Genomic DNA, 25,534 nt, shown 5'->3' on the forward strand with positions numbered 1-25,534 from the left:
GTCCCACTGTACTCATCCCTTATTAGACCCATTATAGAATACAATGCCCCGTTTGGTATGTACCTCTCAAGACATCTGCAACAACTGGAAAGACTACAGAAATACCTCACTAAAAGAATCACAGGCCTAAAGCAGATGCCATACGCTGACCTCCTTAAAAAACTCCAGCTATACTCTGTCGCATATCGTCTACTCAGAGGTGATCTCTGCTTAACATACAGCTATGTCAAACCCAGAGCTGTTGGACATGCTACACTTAAAGAAATCCCAATCCCTCAGAGTCATGCACTCCAGGGATCTAAACCTTGTCATTACAATAAACAAAACATGCTGGAGGGATATGTTCCTGACCCAGAGACTCCCCAGACTCTGGAATAGACTTGCCCATACATATCAAGCAGAGCGCCTCTTTGGCCCTCTTCAAAAGGAACCTTGACAATTCATCAAATCCTCTGTGACTGAACCTTGGTCTTGTATGTCAGGCACAGGTCACCACTGATAGAGCTGAAGCGATTTCATAGCAGCAGCATGAGACAGATTTTAGAGACCCTTTTTCCTTTTTTTCCAGGCTTTTTCTTTTTTGACCTACATTGTTTGTGCTCAGTCAGCTGAGTGATGTCGGGGTCAGTACATTGTCATCAATCTGATGAGTGATGAGTATAGTATAGGAATGATGATGACCTGGAAATATCTAGATGTGATCTATAAGGTGGGAAAGAAGGAAGGTCTTCCTAACTACTTTATACTTTAGCTACAACCCCACTACTGTGTCAACCTGGGTCCCCCAGGTCCCTATGGGTCTTCTGGTCTTCTTGTGTTTTCACCTATTTGTTTTCTAGAAGTAGTATAGTTTGTTTTTTTTGGTTCCTATATTTTTTTTTTATTTTATTTAACTTTTTACCATCATTCCATGGCTCTGGCCCCTGGCAGATGTTTTTGGAACTTCTTCTGAAGGATATCTGTTTTGTTCTGTTTCAACCACTGCCTAATTTGCAGTCATCTGCAACCTTTGTCAGCCATAACCTCCTGTTGTTTGCTGTTGCTCTGGAAAGCAGACAACAAGAGTGGACCCCAGGACTGTAGACTGAGAACACACCTGACTGCTTGGGAGTTGGGAGTCTCGCCAGCAACAGGACCCTGTGGGTTCTGTGGGCCCTGTGTTCACCCCACATCCAGCCATCTGTAGATGGTTAACATTTAAGCTGATGAGTTTTCAATGATCAATGATAGGGGTATTGTATCAAAGGCATCAGGAGGTAGGCTGTATGGACTGCTGCTGTATCTCCCTCATCAATGGCTCAGTTGTCAAAAAAAACAGTCAAAAGTTTAAAAAAAATGAAAGTGACAAAGCAAAAAAGCAAAACTGGGTCAAAAGTCTGCAAATTCCTATCCAATGTCTTTATTTATCCATTATTTTATGATCCATTCCATTCTCCTGCATATTGCAGTGCTTGCAAGCTAATGGGATGGGTCGTTCAGGGTGGAGGCTCCCGCTTTATGAAGTGGGTGGGACTACTGTCGCGTGCACCACTCCCTGAGTGATATCCAGAGGTGAGACTATGGAATGGAGAAAGGAAAATCACCCCGGGGATCACTTCAGTTGCCCTGCTAGACAGGGGTTCAGGGAAGTAAACAGTATGGGAAGAAATAGCCAGGGAATTGTTATGGCTAGGCTTGTATAGGCCCTAGGACCAATAGCCTAGTACCAACCTATGAACCAGTGAATACTCAGAGTTCAGATCACAATTGTTTTATTTCTTTTGTTAGCTTAGTTAGTCAGGGTGAGGAGGCAGCATTTCAGCAAAGGAGTATGGAAAGCTGACAAGGAGCCAGCTGGCGGAGATGTGCCAGGCTAGGGGACTGGTGCACGAAAATCTAAGGCAGACCTGACTGTAGCCTTGGTTACAGCTGCATCGGAAAACAGCAACCAGGAGGACAATCAGACTGGCAGTGGAGATATAATACCCTTGGAGAACTGACAGTTCAACCTTATTGCAGAGGACTTAAAAACCCATCTGGAGCTAAAGAGACTTGGGTTGGAGGCCAGGCGTGTGGAAAGAGAAGCAACTGAGAGACTGAGGCATCTAGAGTGAGGATAATGAGAAACTGCAACGTTTGCAGGCCGAGGAGAATGAGAAACTACTATGCCTGGAAGCTGAGGAAAAGGAGAGGCAGAGGCAGCATGAGAAGGAGATGCTGACTCTTCGCCAGAGTCATAGAGGTAATGGGGAAGGGAGTAACTGGACCCCAGAAGCACAACAGGTCAGTAAATTTCTTCCGCAGTTTAAAGAGTGGGATAATTTTGATAGTTTCATTCATATGTTTGAGAGGGTATGCAAACAGTATAGTGTTGACCAAAGGCTCTGGGTATGGTTCCTGAACCTCTTACTTCATGGTAAAGCTGTAACTGTTTTGTCAATAATGTCTGACGTTGCATGTTTTGATTATACTGCTGTTAAAAATCAATTGTTAGAATTGTTTAAGCTAACATCTAAAACGTATAGGAAAAGTTTTGTGAGCATAGATGCAAGGCAGATGAAAGTGTGGGTGAATATGTTGCTGAACTGGGCACTTATTTCCATAGGTGGGTGAGTGGATGTCAGGTCACCACTTTTGAAGGGCTGGCAGACCTTTTGGTGAGGGAACAAGCCCTTAGCACTTTTTACCTGAGGACATGAGGATCTGGTTAGCTGATAGACAATGCGCTACTTCAGATGGGTTGGGGAAGGAGGGAGACCTATACCTGGCAAGCAGGGCAGCCCTGCACAGGAAAGGGACCTCCAGTACTGCTCATGGGTCTAAAGAAACCCATGGTGGGCAGCAAAGGCTGCCCCAGCAGAATCTGCCAGTAGCATGAGAAGCCACTAGTTCATGTACACATCCAGGAACTAGGATTAAATGTTTTGAATGCAACCAGTGGGGCCATGTGACATACAGGTGTCCACAGAGGCAAGGTGCGGAACAAAAGGTGAGAGAGACAGTAAGTGGGAAAGACAAAATGCCAATAGTAGGTTGCCTTGAGACAACAGGGGTACCAAATTACCATCCTGCAGATGTCCTGATGGGGAAGGATTTGGATGAGGCAGTACCATGTGCTTATGCAGTTACATGCAGTCAGGCTAGGAGACAAGCATGTGGGTCTGGTAGCCTGGGGAGACCCAGACAGACTGCATACTTGCAGCCAGGACTGGTGAGGTGGTTACTTCAGGGAGGGAGCTACACTGTAGCAATGAAACTGAAGGTGAGCTACAGCTGCTTGGGGGTACTGATGGTCCCTTGGACAGAGTGACTGCAAAGGTAGAGGTGAGTAGTAGTACCCAGGCTGACAGCGATGCACCACTGTCCGAAGATGCCACATTTTCTGTGGAAGGGGAGCTGGGAAGGGTAACAAGGAGAGAGTTGAGACAGGCTCAGCTCTCAGACCCTACATTGCAAGGCCTGAGGCAGGTAAGCTAGGGAGGCATCTGATTCTCAAGGAAAGGGGGAATCTGTATACTGGGACAAAGGGTTACTATACAGAGAGTGGACCCCTAAGGGAGGGCTAGAAGGTGAGAGAGTACAGCAGTTGATAGTGCCTAGAGCCACCGTCTGGTGCTTCTAGCCATAGCCCATGAAATTCCCTTTGCAGGTCATATGGGCATAAAACGTACCAAGAGGCGTATTATGCAGAACATCTACTGGCCTGGAATTTCCAGAGATGTAACAGGGTACTGCAGGACCTGTGAGCAGTGCCAAAGGGTAGGCAAGGCAGGAGACAAGGTGAGAGCTCCTTTGATGCCTCTGCCTGTGACTGAGGAGCCATTTCAGAGGGTAGCTATGGATACTGCGGGTCCTCTGAGTACCCAAAGTTCCACAGGGAAAAAGTATATCCTAATGGTAGTGGATTATGCTACACGATATCCTGAGGCAGTGGCTTTGTCCTCCACTGAGGCAGAGAAGGTGGCAAATGCTCTGTTAGAGATTTTCAGCAGGGTAGGTTTCCCAAAAGAAATACTGACTGACAGAGGTGCCAATTTCATGTCAGACCTGCTGGCTTGTCTGTGGAAGTTCTGTGGGGTGAGGCACATGAAGACCACCCCCTACCATTCCCAGACTAATGGTCTTGTTGAGAGGTTAAACTCTACACTCAAGTCCATGCTACAGGCATTTTCAGATCAGTTTAAGAGGGAGTGGGACAAATAGTTGCCCCATCTGTTGTTTGCTTACTGAGACATTCCCGAGGAATCCACAGGTTTTTCACCCTTTGAGTTGCTGTATGGGCATAGGGTAAGGGGACCTCTAGATTTAATTTTAGATGAGTAGGAAGGTGAGTGCGAGTCTCACAAGGAGTCTGTTGTGGCATACGTCCTAAACCTCAGGACAAGGCTCAGGGAACACATGGGCTTGGCCCAGGAGAACCTGGCAGAAGCCCAACAACAGACAAAGGTGTGGTATGACAGGAATGCTCGAGCTAGAGAGTATGCTGTGGGGCAGCAGGTAATGGTTCTCATTCCTGTCAGACACAACAAACTGCAAGCAGTTTGGGAGGGACCCTATAAGTTGGTAAAAAGGTAAGTGATGTTAACTACATGGTTCCTTTGGGACGAAGAATGCCCAGTGACTTTTCATAGGCTGGTAGATCATATCCTAGCAGGAGCAGGAGGGTTTGCCCTTGCTTACCTAGATGATATTGCCATCTACAGCCATTCCTGGCCAGAGCACCTTCAGCATGTCAGGGAGGTGCTTGCCAGACTACAGAGGGCAGGGTTGACCATTAAGCCGAGAAAATGTCAGGTGGGTATGGCAGTGGTCTCCTACTTAGGAAATAGAGTGGGGAGTGGTAAGATAAGGCCAGCAGCTCGAAGAACCTGTGTAATTCTTAACTAGTAACTTTACGCAAACTTATCTTAAAGGGTATCACTGTATGGCATTCTCAAAAAAAAACATACCAAGCACCTAAATAAGTGTGTGAAATGGTAACACAACCAAAGCAACTGTGAAAACAGTATATTAAATTATTAAATTAAGGAAATATAAACATACAGTTTGAGTCATCAAATGAAAGAATATACAAAATAACCATAAAGTGCCATGAGTTATAAACAGACACTGAACACGGTGCCTCCATTTGTTTCTTCTTGTGTGGACATGACAAATGAAGACCTGATGAACTCATAAATATAACACTGTTTATGAGAAAGCCTTATAAGGTTAAGAAGACTTTTAGTGGATAGCTTGCTTATTCAGTTCTAGTGACTGCAGGCAACTGGTTAGACTCGTCAGAGAAGCTATCTCTTCTCCAAGACTGAATCAAAATCACTGCCCACTGGGTTTGGTGCTAATTCCTCCAGTACATGGAAAAGAAACTCTCATGGGTATATTTGCTGAAGGAGTGTTTTAAAGACAGTACCATGCATGTGTGCATTTTTGACTGCATATAAATCCATAAATATTTTGGGGGAAGCATTCTAATTACAAAGAACACATGAACAATTGCTAGTCAAGCAATTACATGGATCATAAAATGCCTACCCATACACACACTTAAGAAGACACATCTAAAAGTTTTTGCCACCCTTTACAGGTATGTAATAGTGTTCATCTCCCAAAATGAGCAGGGATCTACATGACAACCCTGGTGGAAATTAGTGCTCACTTATCAATATCAGGGATACCCTTTATGTTAGTTAATGTACTACTTTGACCTAAAGTGGAAGCTTATTCTACTAGGTAGAAATATTGTGAATAGGGTAGGTATCTGTTACAGCTTCTGGTTTTGCTAAAAAATAAACTTAAATACGATTGGGTCACATCTCAAAAAGCTAAAAACAAGTCACATCTTAAAAGCCTGTAGCCATCTGAGTCTATTGAAATACATGAAGGATTTAAGACCTTTAACTTTCTTGGAAATAAATCGTTGGGGCCTTTCTGGCTGAGTGACATGCTTGGATTTGTATATATCATAGGGGACACTTTATTTAGTGATGGGTTATAGCTTCACAGGTACTTACTAGGCTATTAATCCTTGAGGAGCTTTAGAAGCCTAGCTTCACATTCCCATGAAGTTTTTATACCTTATAATTTAAGTACAAATAACTCAGAATCAGGTAGAACAATTACATGTCACCCCTATCATGAAGGAACAACAGTGGCAAACTTGGCATCTGTGTTGTCTTCCTTCATTCTTCCTCATGATAGGGTTTTCATATCTGGCTCAGCCACGTTCTACAGACTTGGATCAGACTCAAGCTCCCCCCCTCTTACCCATAATGCACTACATCAACCCAAGTACCTCAGATCGAGTTTGGTGATTACATACATCCAACACCCACACAGTAAAGGAACAGCAGAGGAGGCTCAGACATGGGACATGAGAGTCCCTTCATAATCCAGGCTCTTCTAGAAGAAGAAGGCAGGGGATGGTTGGGTGGCAAAGTGAGGAAGAATGAAGGAAGACAAAACAAATGCCAAGTTACAGTAAGACATAACCTTTTAATCTGACATTGTCTTCTTCTTTCATCCTCACAATAGGGTCAGAGTCCCCAGATTTGTAGATCTTGGGTAGCCCTCATAGAAGAATATACAAGAGCACCATTGAACCAAAGCAGACCCTGCACCTGCAGATGATATCCAACTTGTAGTGCAATAGAAAGATATGACTGTTAAGACCATGTCGCTGCTGTGCACGTCATCAATGCAAGTTCTAGACTAGAAGGCTGCAGAAATAGCCATAGCTTTGGTGGAATGTGCCCTGGGAGGTCTAGGTACTTCCAATCCCTTGGATGACTAAATATATGAGATACAGTCACATAATCACTTTGTCAGGGTAATTTTAAATACCACTTGTCCAAGTGTAATAGATGAGAAATCTACGGAAAGCTGATTGGACTTCCTATGTTGTTTGGTCCTGTGCAGGTAAAAACAGAGTTGTCTATGAACATCTAGAAGATAGAAAACATACTCCCCTTTATTAGAGAAACTGGGGAAAGAACACAGGTAATTGAATGGATTGATTAATATTGTTCTCGGTAGCTACTCTGGGCATAAAAGACGAACTGGTGCATAAAGACACTGTGTCTTTATGAAAAAGTATGTAAAGAGGTTTGGAGGATAAGGCTTGTAGTTCAGAAATTCTCTTAGCAGAAGTTATAGCCACTAGGACTGTCTTCCATGACAGCAGCTTCATGTTGCAACTTGCTGCTGGTTTGAAGGGTCCCTGGGTCAAAGCCTGCAACACAAGAGTGAGGTCCCAAGAGGGAGATATGGTCCTTAATTAGAGACCTTTATAAGAAAACGCCTTTCATGAAGGATTTGCATAGTCTGAAAGTGAACAGAGAACAGGACAGACTTGCAGTATGAAAGCTAGAAATAGCAGCTAATTGTAGTTTGATAGTCGAGATGCTAGCACCTTTGTCGAAAAGGGTGCCAAGAAATAAAAAAATGTCGAAACTGGTGCAGAGAAAGGATCAATGCTCATGGCCCAAATAACAAATTTCTTCCACTTACTGGTATAGACTTTTTTAGTGGAAGCCTTCTGCAAGGCTAGAAGAATTTTTTGGACTGGGAACTTAAGCCTGGACTGTCTCACTAGGGTTGGAAGTGGAGAAACCAAGTGGTCAGTTTGTGGGCTCAAAGGTTTGGATGCTGCATCCTTAATGGATGAGAAAGGAGATCCTGACTTGCCTCCAGAATCCAAGGAGAATATTTCAGATGAGACCATGGGAAGGGGAACCACAACTGATGAGGCCAAAAGGGGGCAATGAGAATGAATGAGCTCTTCAACCTGCTTGACTTCTGAAGAAACTTCGGGATGAGTGGAAGAGGAGGGTAAGCCTACAAGAGACCCAGTGGCCAATTGTGGACTAGTGCATCCCTTGGGGACTCCCCCAGAGGAGGGATCAGAGTGAAGAACTTGCTGCATTTGTTGTTGAGGGGAGAGGCAAATAGGTCACAGCAAGGTTGACCCTAATGGCTGATGATCATGTTAGCCACTGATTGACTGAGGGACCACTTGTGCGGAACCAGGAGCGATCTGCTGAGTCTGTCCCCAGATTGTTGGTTTTCCCAGGATATGCTTTGCAACTAGAAGGTGTCTGAAGATATTGCCCATTCCCACACCCTCATGGCCTCCCTGTACAGGGGGAAGAATGGGTTCCTCCTTTTTTGTTGATGTACCAGACAAAAGAGATGCTGTCTGTGTGTACTGCGATAGTCCCCAAGGGGAGAGTGTCTCTTTTTAGCCTCTTTTGTGGTAGCTGGAGAAGATGAAGCAGGAGAAGAAGGGGTCTGAGCCTCCTGAGCTGAGGTGGGAGGAAGGCTCCCAAGTACCAATTTATTTCTCCGGTCAGCTAAAGCCCGTGGACTGAAAGCAGCACAAATAGTACAATCTGCTTTAAGATGATTGGCACCCAGGCAGTGCATACACTCCTTGTGGGCATCAAAGCTGGGGCTTTTATGCCCACAAGAAGTGCAGTGCTTGAACCCTAGAGAAGGTTTATCAGCCAAAAGCCAAAAAGCCCACCAAAAAAAAAAACAACTGTCAACTCAGTAAAAGAACTAAACTAAGAACATAGGTAAGTTTTAAAGGTTTAAGTTCTAATGTTTGAGTGTTAAGTTTAAAGATTTAAGCTAATTATGAAAGAAAGATAACTAATGATATATATATATATATATATATATATATATATATATATATATATTTTTTTTTTATTTTATTTTATTATTTATTTTTTAACCAGAAAGAATCACACAATACACCCACTCTATGAAAGAAAATAATGGAGGGAGGACTTACAGAACACCTAGGCTATATCACGAGAAAAATTTCAGATAAAGCTATCCTCAGCTTGAGAGCATGAGATCCGCATCCAATATGCTGAAGTGGCAAACAAGATCTAAGGTACTTGAGTGGATGTAGTGCATTATGTGAAAGAGGAAGAAGCTTGAGAGTCAGATCCAAGTCTGTAGAATGTGACCGAGCTGGATCTGAAGGTCGGATTCGAGACCCTGTCGTGAGGAGGAATGAAGAAGACATCATCAGATTTTGCATCTTTCCATTCATTTGTCCAGATTATGTTTGAATAAAGTAAGGGAAGCATTTTGCTTTTGTGGAGTGTAACATGACTCCAAAGAAGCAGTTTTATCTGTGAAATCTATCTATCCCTCAGACATATTCTGCTTATGCTGCATAAGAGAAACAGGTCTTTTGATGGGTCTTTATTCCACCATTGGACTTGTGGATGTGCAACAGATCAGGCTCTGCTTGTGAGGCAGAGATTTCCCCTTAGTAGCCTGTATGATACCGAGAAGATGGACAAGGCTTTGAGACGTTAGTATAATTTTAATGACTTAGACCCTTGATCTTCTTGGAGAGACAGCAATTTGGTTATTCAAGTTGTGTTAAGAGTTTGGACTCATACATACTGAGGAAGGCATTATACTCAATGATCAGTCTAATAATAGCTGAATACAGCAGACTGATCACATGATTCGACCTAGACAACACATCCTTACTAATTAGCTGTAAATGAAAAAGTACTTTCCTTCAACAGTGGATACATATTAATTGAAGGGCGGTTTGTTGCCCAAACAGGTTCCCCAGGTCTCTGAATCAGTTTTCAGGAATGCATTGTCAATATGATAGCTATACGGGACATCATGCTTGCTAAAGGAGAACATTATACGTTTTTGGTATTTAGTTTTGGTATATGGTTATGACACCAGCTTTCTGTTTGGGAAAGGCCTTCTTGGAAGATCCTGGTGCCCTCTTGGGAATTTATGATGGCACCAAGTTTACAGTCATCTGCAAACTTGGTCAGCTACAAACCCTTTTCATTAACTTTGGCCTTGGAGAAGTAAATGCCAAAGAGGACTGGCCCAAGGATTGAACTTTGGGGTACACCACTAATGACAGTTTTTGGGAAGTGGTAGAGTGGCCTACCCTAATTTCCTGGGTTTACTCTGCGAGTCAATTTTTATCCAAAATGCTGCACAGGGATCAACATTCAGATGGGAACAGTTTATCAACAGTATCAGAGTGTGGTATAGAATGGTGTTGAACCCATTTGCAAGGTCTAGATATGCAGTATGTGCTGATTGTTCCTTATCAGTAACATTCTCAAAAAAGTCATCCAGTTTAAGCAGGTAGGATCTACCCTTGACCAAATCAAAATGGCTTGGGTGAAGAGTTTGTAGATTACCTATGTCCTTATTTATTAATTCCATAATGATCTTCTCCATAGCCTTACAGATGATGATGGAGAGATTGACAGGCCTATAATTACCCAGGTCCAATGATGTCCCACCTTTGTACAGGGGAGATGACTGTTGCTATACTCCATTTCTCCAGCACAAAGCCTGTCTGGAGACTTATACTTAATAGCCTCTGTAGAGGGTTGACAGGTCCTGGTTCAGGGCGGTCAGTGGGCAGTCTGGTATGCTATCTGGCTCCACAGAAGCAGTGCTCTTGACTTTAGGACATGCTTTGAGGAATTGTTCTTGGGAGATTTGAGGTGGGGGTATTGAGGTTAGAACTAAAGTAATCTGCTAGTACATTGGCTATGTCCTCAGGGTCTGAATATGTGATATCACTTATTACTGGGTCTGTGCAGTGCCTAATGTTGTTTCTAGGTTATTTAAAAATATGGCTGCCTTTTGCCTGGGTGGCTCTTTTTACCTCATCTTTACCGTTGGTTGATTCGATTAGGGACTGGAGTTCCTTGTTAAGGTTAGTGAAACCATTGTTGACATCTTGGCATTTACATTTTATTAATGCATTAAATGATTTTTTATCTTTTATTGTAGTGCTTATTTAGATTTGGATTCCACCACAGGGTTTTACTTTTAAATTTGGTATTGTATTTGCTTCAGAGGGGACCGGATGCATATGTGCAGAGAATTTGGCAGTAAAGGGTGGTGAATTCAACTAGGTCATTACTCAGTTTAAGATTAGCTTTCACATAGGTTCATAGGTGTGTACTAGGCTAATGGCCCTGGAGCCTTTACAAGCCTAGCCCATAGAAGTGCCCTGGCATTGTGCTGCTCGCCGTTCGTTCCCAATGCCTCTATCAATTACAGCCACTTGAGTGATCCCTGGGGTGAACTTTCTATTACCCATCCACTCATCAAGATTTTTCTTGAAGAGGGTCGTTGAGGTGCTCTGCCTGACATGTATAGGAAGTCTATTCCAAAGCATGGGCAGTCTCTGGGCTATGAACCTTGTCCCTCCAGCATGTTCTGTTGATTGTGGTAATGAGGTTGAGGTCTCTGGAGAATTTGGTGCTGAGGGATTGGGATATCTTTAAATGTAGCATTTCTAACAATGCTGGGTCAGACATGGCTTTGTAAGTCAAACAGAGATTGCCTCTTAGTAGAAGATATGAGACAGTTAATAGATGGAGTTTTTTTAGTCTGTCCATGTATGAAATGCTTTTAATGCCTAGGATCCTCTTCGTGAGGTACTTTTGTGGCCTCTCCAGATGTTGCAGGTGTCTAGTGAGGTACATGCCAAATGAGGCATTATACTCTATGACTGGTCTAATGAGGGAAGAGTAGAGAGAAATGATGACCTCCTTCTTCCTGGATGCAAAACCCTCGGTAATGAGAAGTGCCACACAGAAGGACTTTCTGACCACAGTGGCAATGTGGTGGTCGAAGGAGAGGTTGCTGTCAACCTGTGTCCCCAGATCTCTTATAATGCCTTCGGTGTTCAGTGGGCTCCCACTGATGTGGTAATTAGTCAGCACTATGACGACGCATTTTTTGGCATTAAGCTTCAGGCCGTGGTTTCGACACCAGTCATTGGTCTCAGTGAGGCCTTCCTGTAGGATGTCTGCATCACTTGGGGAGTTAACAATGGCTCCCAGCTTGCAGTCGTCTGTGAACTTGGTCAGCCAGAGTCCCTCCGTATTGGTCTGGACTTCTGAGAAGTAGATGCCAAACAGGAGAGGACCCAGTACTGATCCCTGTGGGACTCTATTCATGACTGGTCAGCAGTCTGACTTAGAGTCTGCTACTTTCACACTGTGGGTTCTGTGAGCTAATTTGCAACCCACCTAGCGATATAGGGGTTGATGCCAAGTTTGGTGAGTTTATCAATAATTCCTGAGTGAGGAATGGCATCAAAGGCCTTGGCCAGATCAAGGTAGGCTGTATGAACTGACTTACTTTCATCCACAGCTCTGGTGACTGACTCAAAGAAGTCAACCAGGTGGAGCAGACATGATCTACCTTTTACAAAAACAAATTGCATGGGATCTGGAGTTTGGAGATTCCCTGTATCCTTGTTAATTAGGTCCATGACGATGCGTTCCATTAGCCTTACATATCAGATTTGTGAGGCTAATGGGGTGATAATTTCCAGGGTCGCTCTTCCTTTATGGAGAGGGATGACTGTAGCAGTGCGCCATTCGGTAGCCTGAGATGAGGCTGTGAGTGAACAGGGCATACAGATGTGGTGCCAGTTTACTTTGTAATTCATGTAGAACACAGCCAGGGATATTGCCAGGTCCCATGAAAGCTGTATTCTTGGCCTTGGACAATGCAGCTTTAACCTGTATTGCAGTAATGCTGGATGCCTGGCGTTCTTCCGGTATTGAGACTGGTCCATTAGGGGGGACAGACGGTTAAAGCTGACACTGAATCTGTCGGCCAGTATGTTGGCAATATCTGTTAGCTCAGTACAGGAGGTACCATTGTGTAGTAACTCAGAGTAAATCTGGGTATTGCCATGGGGATCCTTGCTATAACTATAGAAGGCTTTGTGGTTGATTTTAGTGGCTGCTGCAATTCTGCCTTCATAGCTGGGTTTGGAGGTTTTGATGAGGGATCTCAACTTTTTGTTGAGGCTAATAAGGGAATTTTTCCAATCTTGGGACTTCACTTTTTTCTGCAATAGTTTCTTCCTTCTGTTGTAGAGTTTACTAATGGCAGAGGACCACCAGATTGACTTCCTTTTTTTGGAGGTGGGCATCTTGGTTCTGTTGGGTATGGCTAGTTCCATGCATTTATGTAAATGTTCTTACAGTGCATTGCTGTATGATTCAGCAGTCATGCATCTATTTTCCATTGGCATGGGTGCTGTGAAGTTAGCCAACTCTGTTTTTAGGAGTCCAAAGTCACCTTTGGAGACGTTTTTCATGGTGGATACTTTTGCGGGGGTGTGGGTGAGATGTGGATTTCCACGGTGATTAGTTTGTGGTCGGATCTAACCAGGGAGGAATAGACTATTGGTGTGGAGCAACAGTTGCCCATGTTAGTAATACAGAGGTACCTGAGCAGGCTTTCAGCTTGTCTCCTGGTGAATGTGACAGATTTATGGTCCAAAAGGATGGGGGGAAAAGTCACACCTTCTGGGGAACAGAGCTGTCCCATACTGGTGAGGACCAAGTCCAGGATTATACCTCCACTAGGTGGGGTGCAGACTAACTGGCCCAGAAAGTTTGTATTTATGAAGTCTTGAAATCTCTAGGCATACATATTAGGGGATGTACATGTTTCCTACTTTATGGAGGGGTAGCTGAAGTCCCTTAGAAGAATGGTGTTTAGCCTACCGCATGGGGACTTCATATTAGTCAGGTAGAAGGTATGGGCCAAGTGGAATACAGATAGTATCCTATAGTTAGCTATGATGTGATAAGGACTTTTATTAATGGTAAGATGGATGTGGAGGAGTGCCAGGCCATTACCCTGTGTAACGAGCCTGGAGGTGATATTTTGTTTTATGAATATAAAGGCACTTCCACCTTTAGTGCCTTCTAGTGTGGTGGGCCTGAATGTGTGGTAGCATATTGAAATGCTGCAATGATGGGGTGCCCTCCATGGTCTTGAACCAGGTCTCCATGACTATGCATATGCTGATGCATTCAGCAGTAATCCCTTTATGTTACCTGGATTAGGTTTTATTTAGTCAGAAGCTTTTAAATACTATAGGGTGGACAAGGTTGTAGTCAACATAAAAAAGCCTTGTGGAGACAGGTGTAAGTCATTCTTGGCAAAGCAGTTAGAACTGCTCCCCCTGAATGACATTAGAAGCTAAGCCAGTCAATCTTTTGCTCATACTGCAGTTCCATTCTTGGTGATAATAAAATGCTGCTTAAGGCTAGGTTCATACCTGCTTCAGTCACATATTCTGAGAACTTCATCACTTCTCTCTTCATATAGTCCAGGGAGGTATGTCTCAAGTTGTTTACTCTCACTTACACTATGGCTGTAACATATGGGTATTTGTAGTGCAAGGTTGAATGCATGCATGATATGGCAAATCCTGGCACCTTACAGGCAACTAACCATTACAATTTCCTTACTCAGCCTTGTGAGGGGTGCATCAGTGTGTCTTACTATGGAATCACCCATGACTAGGATGTTGGATTGTGAGTGTGAGGGGTCGCATTACAGGCTTTAGATTTGAGACACATTACCTTAGATTCATGTTTCATGGTGCATGCTCCCTGAATTGAGTGTTTGTGAGACTGATGAGGGAACTCGCTTCTTAAATTTCATTTAGGAGGCCTTTAGGGTTTACGCAGGTTACTTTTAAGACCCTCAGCATATGTAGGTTATGTATTTGGTCTGTAATGAGTGCAATAGGTTTAGTGAGGTACTGTGTGTTATTGTTAACCTGTTTGCTACTTGTAGTGGTTTTATGTGTGAGCATCATCACCCAGTAATAAAACATAATTACATCTCTTACACACTGTCAGTTTGATCAAGTAATAGGAGGTTGTCAGTGAGACAACTGCTACACTGTCTCAAGATGCCCATTTCAACAATCTAGCTACAGAGACTGTTAGAAATGGAAGTTCATGTTTCCAGATGCTTACTAATATGGGCTGAAGGAGGCAGTAGGACATATCATGTCTGCAGTTGATAACTGGCATTGCTGTCTGCCTGGTAGTGGAAATCGTGCTGGGTAACCTGAGGTGTCGTCTTGTCTTGTCGTGGAGATAGTTTTGGTCTCAACAGAGCTGCAGAAAGATAGGAATCAATGATCCTTTGCGTCTTCTCTCCCCAAAAGCAAAGAGTAGCACTAATCTCAAGCCGCTACCTGAGTAGTAGTTTAACCCAGATGTTGATGAGTTAAGCACACTTGTTATAGTCTATTCTTGGTAGATATCCTGGATGGAAACTACAATAACTGGATGCAAGAGAAAGCCAAGCAGTAAGGCCATGAAGAGGCTCTCATCAAAAGTGCAGCCAGACGACTCAGTGAAGTTTCATGCACACTGGCCCATCTGATAAGGGAAGAGTAAAACTTTACTTCCTGACCATATCCAGTGCTAATCATTCATTAACATAATGTTCTGACTGGGGATTGATCAGAAGACATGCGTGTTAAGCAGATGTGATACATTACACTGGCATTTCAAAATACTCCTTAAGTGTAAAATGTGTGGCAGTCCCAGACAGTCATTTTCTGTTCAAAGTTGCATATCTGGAATATAATCCTACATAGGATGGAACATATCCTACAGAAGGGCCTCGCTGAGACAGATGCCTGGTGTCAGAGCCATGGCCTCAAGCTCAATGCCAAAAAGTGCAGAGTCATCCTCTTTGGTAAAAATTCTGTACCCATGAACTACCACATAGGCAGCAATCTACTTAACACCGAATGTGTGATAAGAGACCTTTGGACCCAGGTGGCAGTAGTCTCTCCTTTGATATACACATCGCCACAGTAGTCAGGAAGTCCTTCTACGTGGCACACCTCATCATAAAAGGGTTCTCATTCAGGAAAAAAGAGGCCATTGTTCCCCTCTACTCAACACTCATTAGACCCATTATAGAGTACAACGCCCCTTTTGGAATGTACCTCACAAGACATCTGCAGCAGCTGGAAAGGCCACCTCACAAAGAGGATTACTGACCTCAAACAAATGCCCTACACTGACCGTCTCAAAAAACTCCAGCTTTACTCTGTAGCATATCGCCTACTCAGAGGTGATCTCTGCCTAACATATAAAGCTATGTCAAACCCAGAGCTGCTGGACATGCTACACCTAAAGAAATTCCAATCCCTGCGAGCTACATGCTCTAGGGACTTAAACCTTGTCACCACAATAAACAGGACATGCTGGAGGGATAGATTCCTGTCCCAGAGACTTCCCATACTCTGGAACAGGCTACCCATCTATGTCAAGCAAAGTTCTTTATTAGCACTCTTCAAGAAAAATCTTGATGAGTGGATGGGAAATAGGAAATACACCCCGGGGATCACTTCTGTGTCTCTGCTCGACAATGGCACAGGAAAATAACTTTCTTGGGTGGCGTAAGTCAGGGAACCTTGTTGGCTAGGCTTACGTAGGCCTTTGGGCTGATAGCCTAGAACCTACCTATGAACATATAAGGTGTCAGAACTTCTCCATCTGCTACAAACACAACCATAACTATTAAAATGGGTAATTTTTTCATAAAAAAGGTTAAACACACAAATTCTAATCAATGCTGGCTAACAGATAGTGAGAAAGAAATTAGTAAAGATGGGCCTGTTACTGTAAATGTTCCTTTAACAGTAACACCAGGAAGCAGGTAAGGAAGGTGAAGATCTTAGGAGATAGCCTATAAAACATTTGGTGAAAGAATGCCTCAAGAGTAGGATAACTATAAGAAATACATTCCACTGAAACTGGGTTCTTTGAAGTTTGGAAAGGATGAATCAGTCAAAAGAAATCATTGCTTCTGCTTAACATACTAGTGTTCTAATCAGGCAAATCCCTTCATCGTAACGCTCATCCTAATGACCATTCATTGTAACTCTCATCCTAATGACTACATCCCAAATATACTAAGTCCTTCTCCACTGTACCTCAAGACTATCTTGTAATTTCAATGTCAAAGTCATGGTTTTAAACTAATTTTAACCTCTAACGCTGTTTCAGAGAACTGAACCACGATCAAGTGTGACATTAGTAGAACAAGGACCTTATGTATAAGCTAGCCATGGTCTGCAGTTATGGTTCATTTTTTCAAATATTTCTTGCTAACCTTGCCTTATTTTTCTGTTTATTTCTCTTAGCTTTCTAGGACACAGAGAGGAAGGAGACAGACAGATATTGCTGTCATCATACAGCCAGGGCTGGGCGATTTTCTGGTATGCTACTAACAATCCCCTCCCCTACTAGCTGGAAAGCACACTATAATGCCCATAAGGCTGGATCCAAATGCAAGTGTGCACTAAAGCACACCCCACATTTCTAACTTACTAATGTGTGCACAAGGTGGGCTTATACTCGAGTTCACAAAGTCAACAGCTTTCCTCAGGTGGTGCCCTTAGTGTGGGATTCTACCAACACCCTCCCTGTGGGAATAGGCAAGCTAAAAGTGGCATCTCATTCTTAAATATTGCTAGCCAAACTCTTGAAGTGCCCAGGTCACTGAATGGAACCTTGACATCTTGGACACAATCATGGCAAAAATGTACAGGTGGAAAAAAACAGCTCAATTATGGTTTATTTAACAAATGGGAGGAATCCTGATCCTAGATATTAGGTACAGCAGAACCATGCAGTGATCATGGCTTACCTCTCATAGAGACATTCTAGAAGAGTTAATGAAGGCAGGACAACATTCCTTCCGACAGGATATTTTTTGTAAGTATTACTGTGTGCATTACCAAGGAGAAGCTACTTTGGGAAGGCAAAGAATAATACTAGACTGAAGTTTAAGCATTAAAGATCATGCATTAATTTATCTGACAGACCCGTCAGTGCTATGGGTTTTATTACTACCAGGTCAAGAAATGTACTATTCAGATTCATAATAAAACACTGTTTGGTTACTCCTCATTTTATCATGGGGGTTTTATGTGTACACTACAATGATGCATGCCTCAGCAGCAAAACCAACGAATTACCTCAGCAACAGGACACAGAGAAGGTTTGATGATATAAAAACTACTAAGTGAACATAAACATATATTCTGATTTAATCATTTGCTGAACAGCATCTCTGGTTTACAGCAAGCATAAAAAAACAAAATACTCACTGACAGATATGAGACGCATAACCACTTATGTTTGGTACAGTTCAAAAGGAATGTTGTTGTGTCTTTCGGCTTATCCCGGTTAGGAGTCGCCACAGCAGACGGTCCGCTAATGTTTGGTAGTGGATTTTTACAAGCTGAGTTACCAGCCCTGACGCACAACCTTCAACGAAGGTACGCCCATTCACGCATGCCTCCACACAGAAGACGGTCTAGCTGAGAATCGAACGGGACGTCTTGCTGTGAGGCGACAATGCTACTGCAGCACCACTACTTTTATTTTAGGAAAAAATAATAAATAAAAAAATACTGTCACTAAACCATGTGGTATTAAACTGCACAGTAATCAAACAGCAATAATATGCTGCATCAATCGATGCTTCTGTTTGTCGTGGAGATAGTGCTGGTCTCAGCAGAGCTGTAGAAAGATAGGAATCAATGATCCTTTGCGTCTTCTCTCCCCAAAAGCAAAGAGTAGCACTAATCTCAAGCCACTACCTGAGTAGTAGTTTAACCCAGGTGTTGATGAGTTAAGCACAGTTGTTATAGTCTATTCTTGGTAGATACCCTGGATGGAAACTACAATAACTGGATGCAAGAGAAAGCCAAGCAGTAAGGCCATGAAGAGGCTCTCATCAAAAGTGCAGCCAGACGACTCAGTGAAGTTTCAGTGAAGTTTCTTCAAAGTACTTTGAGTCCCTGACAACTTTAAATATAGTAATTTGCACTTCTACACATTTACTCTTAAATTAAATAAAATAATTTTGAAACTATGCAAGTACTGGAAACACAGGAAGAAAGCATCCAGCTAATTAACCGGTCTTGGTAGACGCAAATCAGTTCAGCTCTAAAAAATCAGACTTGTATCCGTCTATTCACTAACAGCAGCAAAAAAATAAATCATTCTCCTCTGTCACAAATGTATATCAATACTTATATAAATAATAATAATTATGTTTGTTAACCAGGTAAGCCCAATGGACATACAGCCCCTTTTCAAGGACATGTCAGGAACAATGGTTAAGTGACTTGCTCAAAGTCACACAGGAGATAAATGAGAGGTGACAGAATTAAACCCAGTACCACAGGCTCTACATCTCAGCAACCTTAAATTCTGCACCAACTGCAAGACAACACCAGCATCAAAAGCAAACAGCAATTACATATGGGCATGAATGTAAACTTTCTCATTACTAAGCCTCAGGAAGGGAAGAAGTGACGGACCAAGTTCAGCAGCTATACTTGGCAAAATGCTGCATAACCAGTGCAAAATCTGTGCTAGGACCAGAGTCAGGTTTTCATGCCAAAGGTGCAAAATAGATTTTGTAATGAAGCCCAAAGGACTGCTTGGAGTTCATAAAATGTAGATGTTGGTCTTATCACTGCCTAAATCATTAACAGACCTGCAAGTCAGTGCTGGACTGACAATGGCACACTGTCTAAATCCCATTCCAGACTTTAAAACTTGAATATAGTTTCACCGCCAGGTACCACTCTTTGCTGGAAGAAAATCTTTAGTGTGAAGATTGGGTGGGCTTCCTACCATACAGAGTTCATTACTTGCTAGTTAACAAGCAACTTACTTGGTCACTAATTCATTCAGTTTTTTTTTTGTTCTAGAAAAAACACAAAACAGAAGTCATTTTCAAGCAGCTAACTAGGTTCAATCACACTGTATAGAACACCAAAGAAACAACAGGAAATTGTACTGGATAAAGTTACTTTGTGAAAGACATGCATGGACTCACTAATGGAATGATGAAGCTTTGTGTTAGCTCTAAGAAGTAACGTCGTAGGATTGCACTTTGAGCCTCTGACGGACGTTTCTGCTGCACACCCTGTAACAAGAATTTATAATAAATATGGTGCAATCATGGTGTCTAAAGCAAATCTCAATCAGCATTTACTTATACAGAACCTGGAATCATTAGAAGAAGTTAGTACCAACAACCCCACCAAAATATTACAAATAAAAGAAAACTGACTAATAATGGCTACCATATAGCAAACTTTTAACTTTAGATTCTTAGTAAATTTAATACTCTGCATTTTATCAAATAATTGCTACTGTTCCTTTCCAGATTCAATCACCTCCCAATCACAGAAGTGAAGCCTTCTCTACTTTTCAGACCTGTATTTTGACATATTCTGCAGATGTGGTTTATACCCGAAAAAGAAAAGCAGATCTAGCTATGTTTTTTTTAAGTATCCTCACTTATTTGTATGAGAAAAGCAAAACTCTAAGCCATTTTTAAAAATTTTTTTTTATTTATTTGCAGTTGGTTAACCAGGATAGTCCATTGGGCCAAAAGAACCCGTTTTCAATGGAGTCCTGGAGAGAAAAGCTCCAACACAAAGATTACTGCAATTTACAATTTAACTATTTCTGGTTCTCAGACAAAACAAAAATTACTGAGATTACAATAATTTTTTTTTATAGGAGGAGAACATTGCTCTATAAATATACGGTTTTGTAAGATGAAATGGGATTAGAGGATAATAAGAAGTGAGTTGCAGTAGCTTAGAATTTGCTAGATGCAAATAAGAAGTCGTTGTCTGGAATATGTGAGATGGACGGCTGTAGGAAGTGGAGAATAGGCTATGAGGGGTGGGAGCAGGAACATTCCCATGTGGATGTTAGATGTGAGTGAAGCGATTTTTTTAAAGGATGGGAGGCTAGTGATGGTACAAATGGAGGGAGGGAGTTTCCTAGGCGTGCTAAGGAAAAGGACAGGAGGTTTTGTCCTGGGGGGGCGAAGGGGTTTGTACACTTCTATTAGGTTTTGATTGCTAGATCTTAGGAGTCTTTGTGGGTGGTGCATTTTAAAGGTAGAGGAGAGGGAGGGGTGGAAATGAGTTTGTGTGCATAGGTGAGCTGAGTATAGGAGAGGTAGTTGGGAAGATCTAGCCAGTTTAGTTTGTGGAGAGGTGCACAGTGATGGGTTGATGATTTGTTGCTTGTGGTGAATCTGGCTATTTTATTATAACAAGAGGACAGTTTTGTTTTGAGAGATGATTGTAGGTTTGTTAGGAGAGGGGCACCATAAAGGAGGGAAGGTATGAGAAATGTAGTAGAGAGAGAGAGAGCTTAGTAGCTGTAGTGAGGTATCGATTGTATCGGTAGAGCATGACAAGTTTTTGGTGGAGTTTTTTTATGTTTAGTTGTAGAGGGGAATTGAATTTAAGCTTGTCATTGATCTGGACTCCTAGTAGTTTGGTTTCAGATACCAGTTCAAGAGGTGTGGTATTTTGGCTGGTGGTGGAGAATAGTTTTCTATCAATGGTGTTGGTTTTAGAGGAGGTAAATATAAGTTTGGTTTTTGCCGCATTGAGTGCTAGATGATTGTCTTTCATCCACTGTTCTGTGGTAGAGAAGGCATCTTAAGTCAGCTTTAAGAGAGTCGGGATGGATGAGGCAGCACAGATGATTGTAGAATCACCTGCATATTGAATAATGTTAGCATAAGGGACTGAGCGGAAAAAATCATTTACGAATATATTGAAGAGGAGGGGACCCAATATGGAACCCTGTGGGACACCTGTGGGGGGTGTTAAGGAAAGAGGAGGTGGCTTTTTTCCACTTGACAGCTTGTTGCCTGCTGGAGAGGTAGTTGGTGAACCAATTGAGAGATGAAGGTGATAGGTTTAGGTTAGATAGTTTAGTAAGGAGTAGGTTATGAGAGATAGTGTCAAAGGCCTTAAAGAGGTCAAGTAGGATAGTAGATACAGTAAAGCCAGAATCTCTAGCTTTATTCACAGTTTCTAGGAAAGATAGGAGAGCAATCATAGTGCTGTGACTGGGTCTGAATCCGTGTCAGGTGGGAGTTAATAAGTTGTTGTCTAAGAGATATGGAACGAGTTGAAGATGAATACATTTCTCTATGAGTTTTGAGATGGGAGAGAGGATGACGATGGGCCGGAAGTTGGTGATATTAGTATTGTTGCCTCCTTTGTGCAGGGGAATTATGAAAGCCTTTTTCCAAAGTTGGGGAACAAGACCTTCTTGGATAGAGAGGTTGATTAGGATGCTGATTGGGAAGGCAGTGGCTTCAGCAGCTATGCTGAGGAAGTATGAGGGAATGTTATCGGGGGCATTGGTGCATGGTTTTAGCTTCTGTAAGAGTTTTTTTATGGTAGAAGTAGGGATGGGCTTTATGGAGAATGGTGAAGGTTGAGAGGATGGGGAATGAGAGACTGGAGGTGGAGGGGGTGATGGGAGAGGAGATGTGGAAGTAGGAGGGGAGTGTTATTAGAGAAGGAAAAGGTTAGTTTGGAAATAGAGGTTATGAAAAAAGAGTTGAATTGGGAGGCTAGATCTATGTCTTGTACATCTGGGCCTGGGCTTGGGTTTTCAGTTTTGCCAGGTTTTAGGAGGGTAGTGATACCTTTCCAGAACTGTTGTAGATTGGTTTTATGGTTGCGTTGAAGTAAGGAGAAGTAGCTTTGACGGTCTGCTGTGATAAGCTTTTTAAATGAGTTGCGAAGAGTTTTGTACTCATGGAGGGTAGAAGGAGTTTTGTTCCTTTGGTAACGTGCCCAGACTTTGTCTCTAAGTCGCATGGCAGTAAGTGTGTTTTTTGTTAGCCAGGGGGTGGTTTTGTTTCTTATTCTTTTAGTTTTTATGGGAGCATGACTATCTAGTAGTTTTAGGAAAGTTGCATTAAAGTGTGCGGTTGCATTTTCCAGGGGTAGAGTTTTTAGAGAGTACCAGTTAAGTGATTTTAAGGAGTCAGAGAAGGCTTTTGGGTTGAAGTTTTTTGGCATCGAGTACTGATGTAATTATGAGTTACTTGTAAGGGAGAAGGAAGACGCCTAACAAAGATGGGAAGGTGGTCGCTGACGGAGTCCGGAAGAATTGCACTATCAGGGTAGTAGTGGGGATGAGAGACTAAGATCGAGTCTAGGATGCTGCCACTGGTGAAGTCTTTAGAGGGCCTGGTAGTGGAGTTGATGAGTTGAGAGTAGTTATATAAGCTGATGTTTAGGGAGTGTGCAGGGGACTGAATGGAGGACCAATTAATGTTTGTGTCTCCCATGATAATAGTTTAATTACTGATATTGGTAGAAAGCCAGGAGAGGATATCTTCAAGTACTGAGATATTGTCTCCGGGGGAATGTAAAGGGAGGCTATGCATATGTGTTTGTGTTTATTTAACTGAAATAGAGCTAGTATTAATTCTGTGTTGGCGAACTGGGGAATGGGTTTATTATAGGGAGGATGAGTAGAGTAGAGGTACTCCACCACCCTTTTTGCGGGTTCTGTCTTTTCTGATGATGGAGTAATTAGGTGGTACTATTTCTGCATCTTTTACATGAGGTTTTAACCAGGTTTCAGATATGGCTATGATGTCAGGTTTGTTGTGAGTAGCCAGGCATGCTGGTTGGGAATTTTGTTAGCTATGCTTTGGGCATTAAGAGACACTAGTAGGATGGATTTAGATGTAGAGGAAGAGGTGTTTGGGACAGGGTTAGGGTGTATATCTCCAGATAGAATTATGGTTGTTAGAAGTTGGATTATGTAGTAGAGGTGTTTGGATTGTTTTGTTTGTGTGATGTGTGTTGCAAGATTTGTGAGGGATTTGGAGGATAGTGTGGGAATTGAGGTTTTATAAGGAGTGATTAGTTTGTAGTGAAAACATAGATCGTTGTTGATGGGATATAGGGCAGGAGATATTGATATAAATGAGTGTGAGTGTGATGTGGGGAGTGAGCTGGTTGTATGTAGGAGTGGTGTGTGGGTTATGGAGTTGGGCTGGGTAAGGTAGTGGATGTAAGTGAGGTTCAGAAAAAGTAGTAGTTGAATTGAGAAGGATATATATTTTGTTGAGGCTTTGATGAAGCAATATATGGTGTTGAGCAAGTTGGAAGGGAAATATGTGGTGAATGGATGGTGTGAGGGGGGAGGGAAGAGGAAGGGGTTAAAGGGGTGGAGTTCAGTAAATGGAGAGGAAGTAAGAGTGGTTAGGTGGGTATAAACCTAGAGGTAGTGGGGGTGGGAGGAATTTGGGGGTAAGGTAGGGAAGCAGAGTGAGCCCGCAGGGCGAATGAAGCGGGGAAGAGTAAGGAGAAAAGAAAATCAGCAGCAAAAAAGTATCACTCACTGCCGATTAAATAGTAACAGCCATGCACTTTTTAGGAGTCTAGCTCCATGGCACAGAGGGATGAAGCCTTGACTGTGACCCAGGTGAATGTGATTGGAATAATGTCCCTAGCACTGGAAAGGCCATGCTAGGAGGGGGAGAAGTTAGGGACATGTCTCACTCACCTGTCTCAGGTGGTGGGGTGCATGTATTTAGTGTCACAAAAAGAACAGGGAAACCACCGCTCATGCCGCTAAGGGGGGGGGGGGGTAAAGCTGCATGGAGGGTATACAATTAGCAGAAATGAGAGGATGTCCCCTGCAGACCACCCACTGCACCTCCCTTCCTAGCACCATATCAAAGTTCTTACCATGCTAGTGACAGGACAAAAATGTAAAAGCCTTAAGCTACCCTCAATGGCTGACTGAATCATGACATTGCTCAGTCAGCTTTTGCCTGGTTAGGAACAAATGGGATGACTGGCCAAGAAAGGGTCTGATGGCCAGCAATTAGCAGAAATGAAAAGTTACAAATAAAAAAAAGACATGCATCTTTTGGGTAGCTGAAGATACTGGCAGCCATTACAGTAACATTTAGAATGCATAAGTTTGATATTGATGTCAGCAAGAAAAACTCAAGACAGGTCAGCAATAGGCTATAAAAATTTGTTTGTAAATCAACCTGAAAACATATATACATTAATTTATAAAACATTAAAACCAAGACATCACTCAAACACATTATGAGAACATCTTATATAAATATAATATAAATAAATATATAATCTACATACAATGTTATAAAACATATGTATCATAGACAAAATGTATACAGAAAATATATATATATATATATGTACATGTGTATCAATATAAAACTAAAAGACATTACCATGAACATACATACAACTAAAACTGGAATAAAATATTAAATTGTATCTAAAAGAATGCTTCACAATCATTACAGGTTGCAAGATATACTAAATTCTTGGTATCACATGTAGCATGGAATCTGGGCATTTTCAAATTGTCACAATTTTTAAAAACAAAGCCTGGTTTGGCACCTATAAACTTTCTGTATCAAGAAATAGATTTTCCATGATGTAATCTTTGCACCCTAAGGAACTGGCTCTGTTGTAAATAGTGTTGACCATTAACATACCATTACAGTAACCAAGTCCCACAGTGTGATGATCATATTTCACTAAATATGACCAGGCAACGACTCAATTCTCTGAACTGAATACATCATGGAAATACCCCTTTTCCTCATGACCCAATGGGTTTGAATTTGGTTACATCAGTGGGTGGTAGAGAGTCCCTCCACAGGAAGTAGTAGTTTTTTGCTGTTTGGTAAAGTGCAGTTTCAACAAACTATCTTGGCTGAAATGGTAACCACTTGATTTTGATTCAGTGAACTGACCACAAAATAAAATACTGAACTCCCTTGGCACCATCCAACATTAATTCTCCTTCCATACAACCTTGTTTTCTTTTTC

The 25,534-nt window shown here is 42.3% G+C and overlaps 1 protein-coding gene across 2 annotated transcripts in view; it reads right to left on the bottom strand.

Annotated features, from left to right (window-relative positions):
* Positions 1-25,534, bottom strand: part of DENND6A (DENN domain containing 6A) — a 1,110,795-nt gene that overhangs the window by 234,879 nt on the left and 850,382 nt on the right. For both annotated transcript variants that reach the window (XM_044078774.1, XM_044078775.1), the window contains exon 15: positions 19,705-19,794. In XM_044078774.1, the coding sequence (XP_043934709.1) occupies positions 19,705-19,794 (90 nt within the window). The remainder of the gene's footprint in view (positions 1-19,704; positions 19,795-25,534) is intronic.

This window comes from Protopterus annectens, chromosome 7.part1 (assembly GCF_019279795.1).
Source record: "Protopterus annectens isolate FY-2018-M chromosome 7.part1, PAN1.0, whole genome shotgun sequence".
Lineage (NCBI taxonomy): Eukaryota > Metazoa > Chordata > Ceratodontiformes > Protopteridae > Protopterus > Protopterus annectens.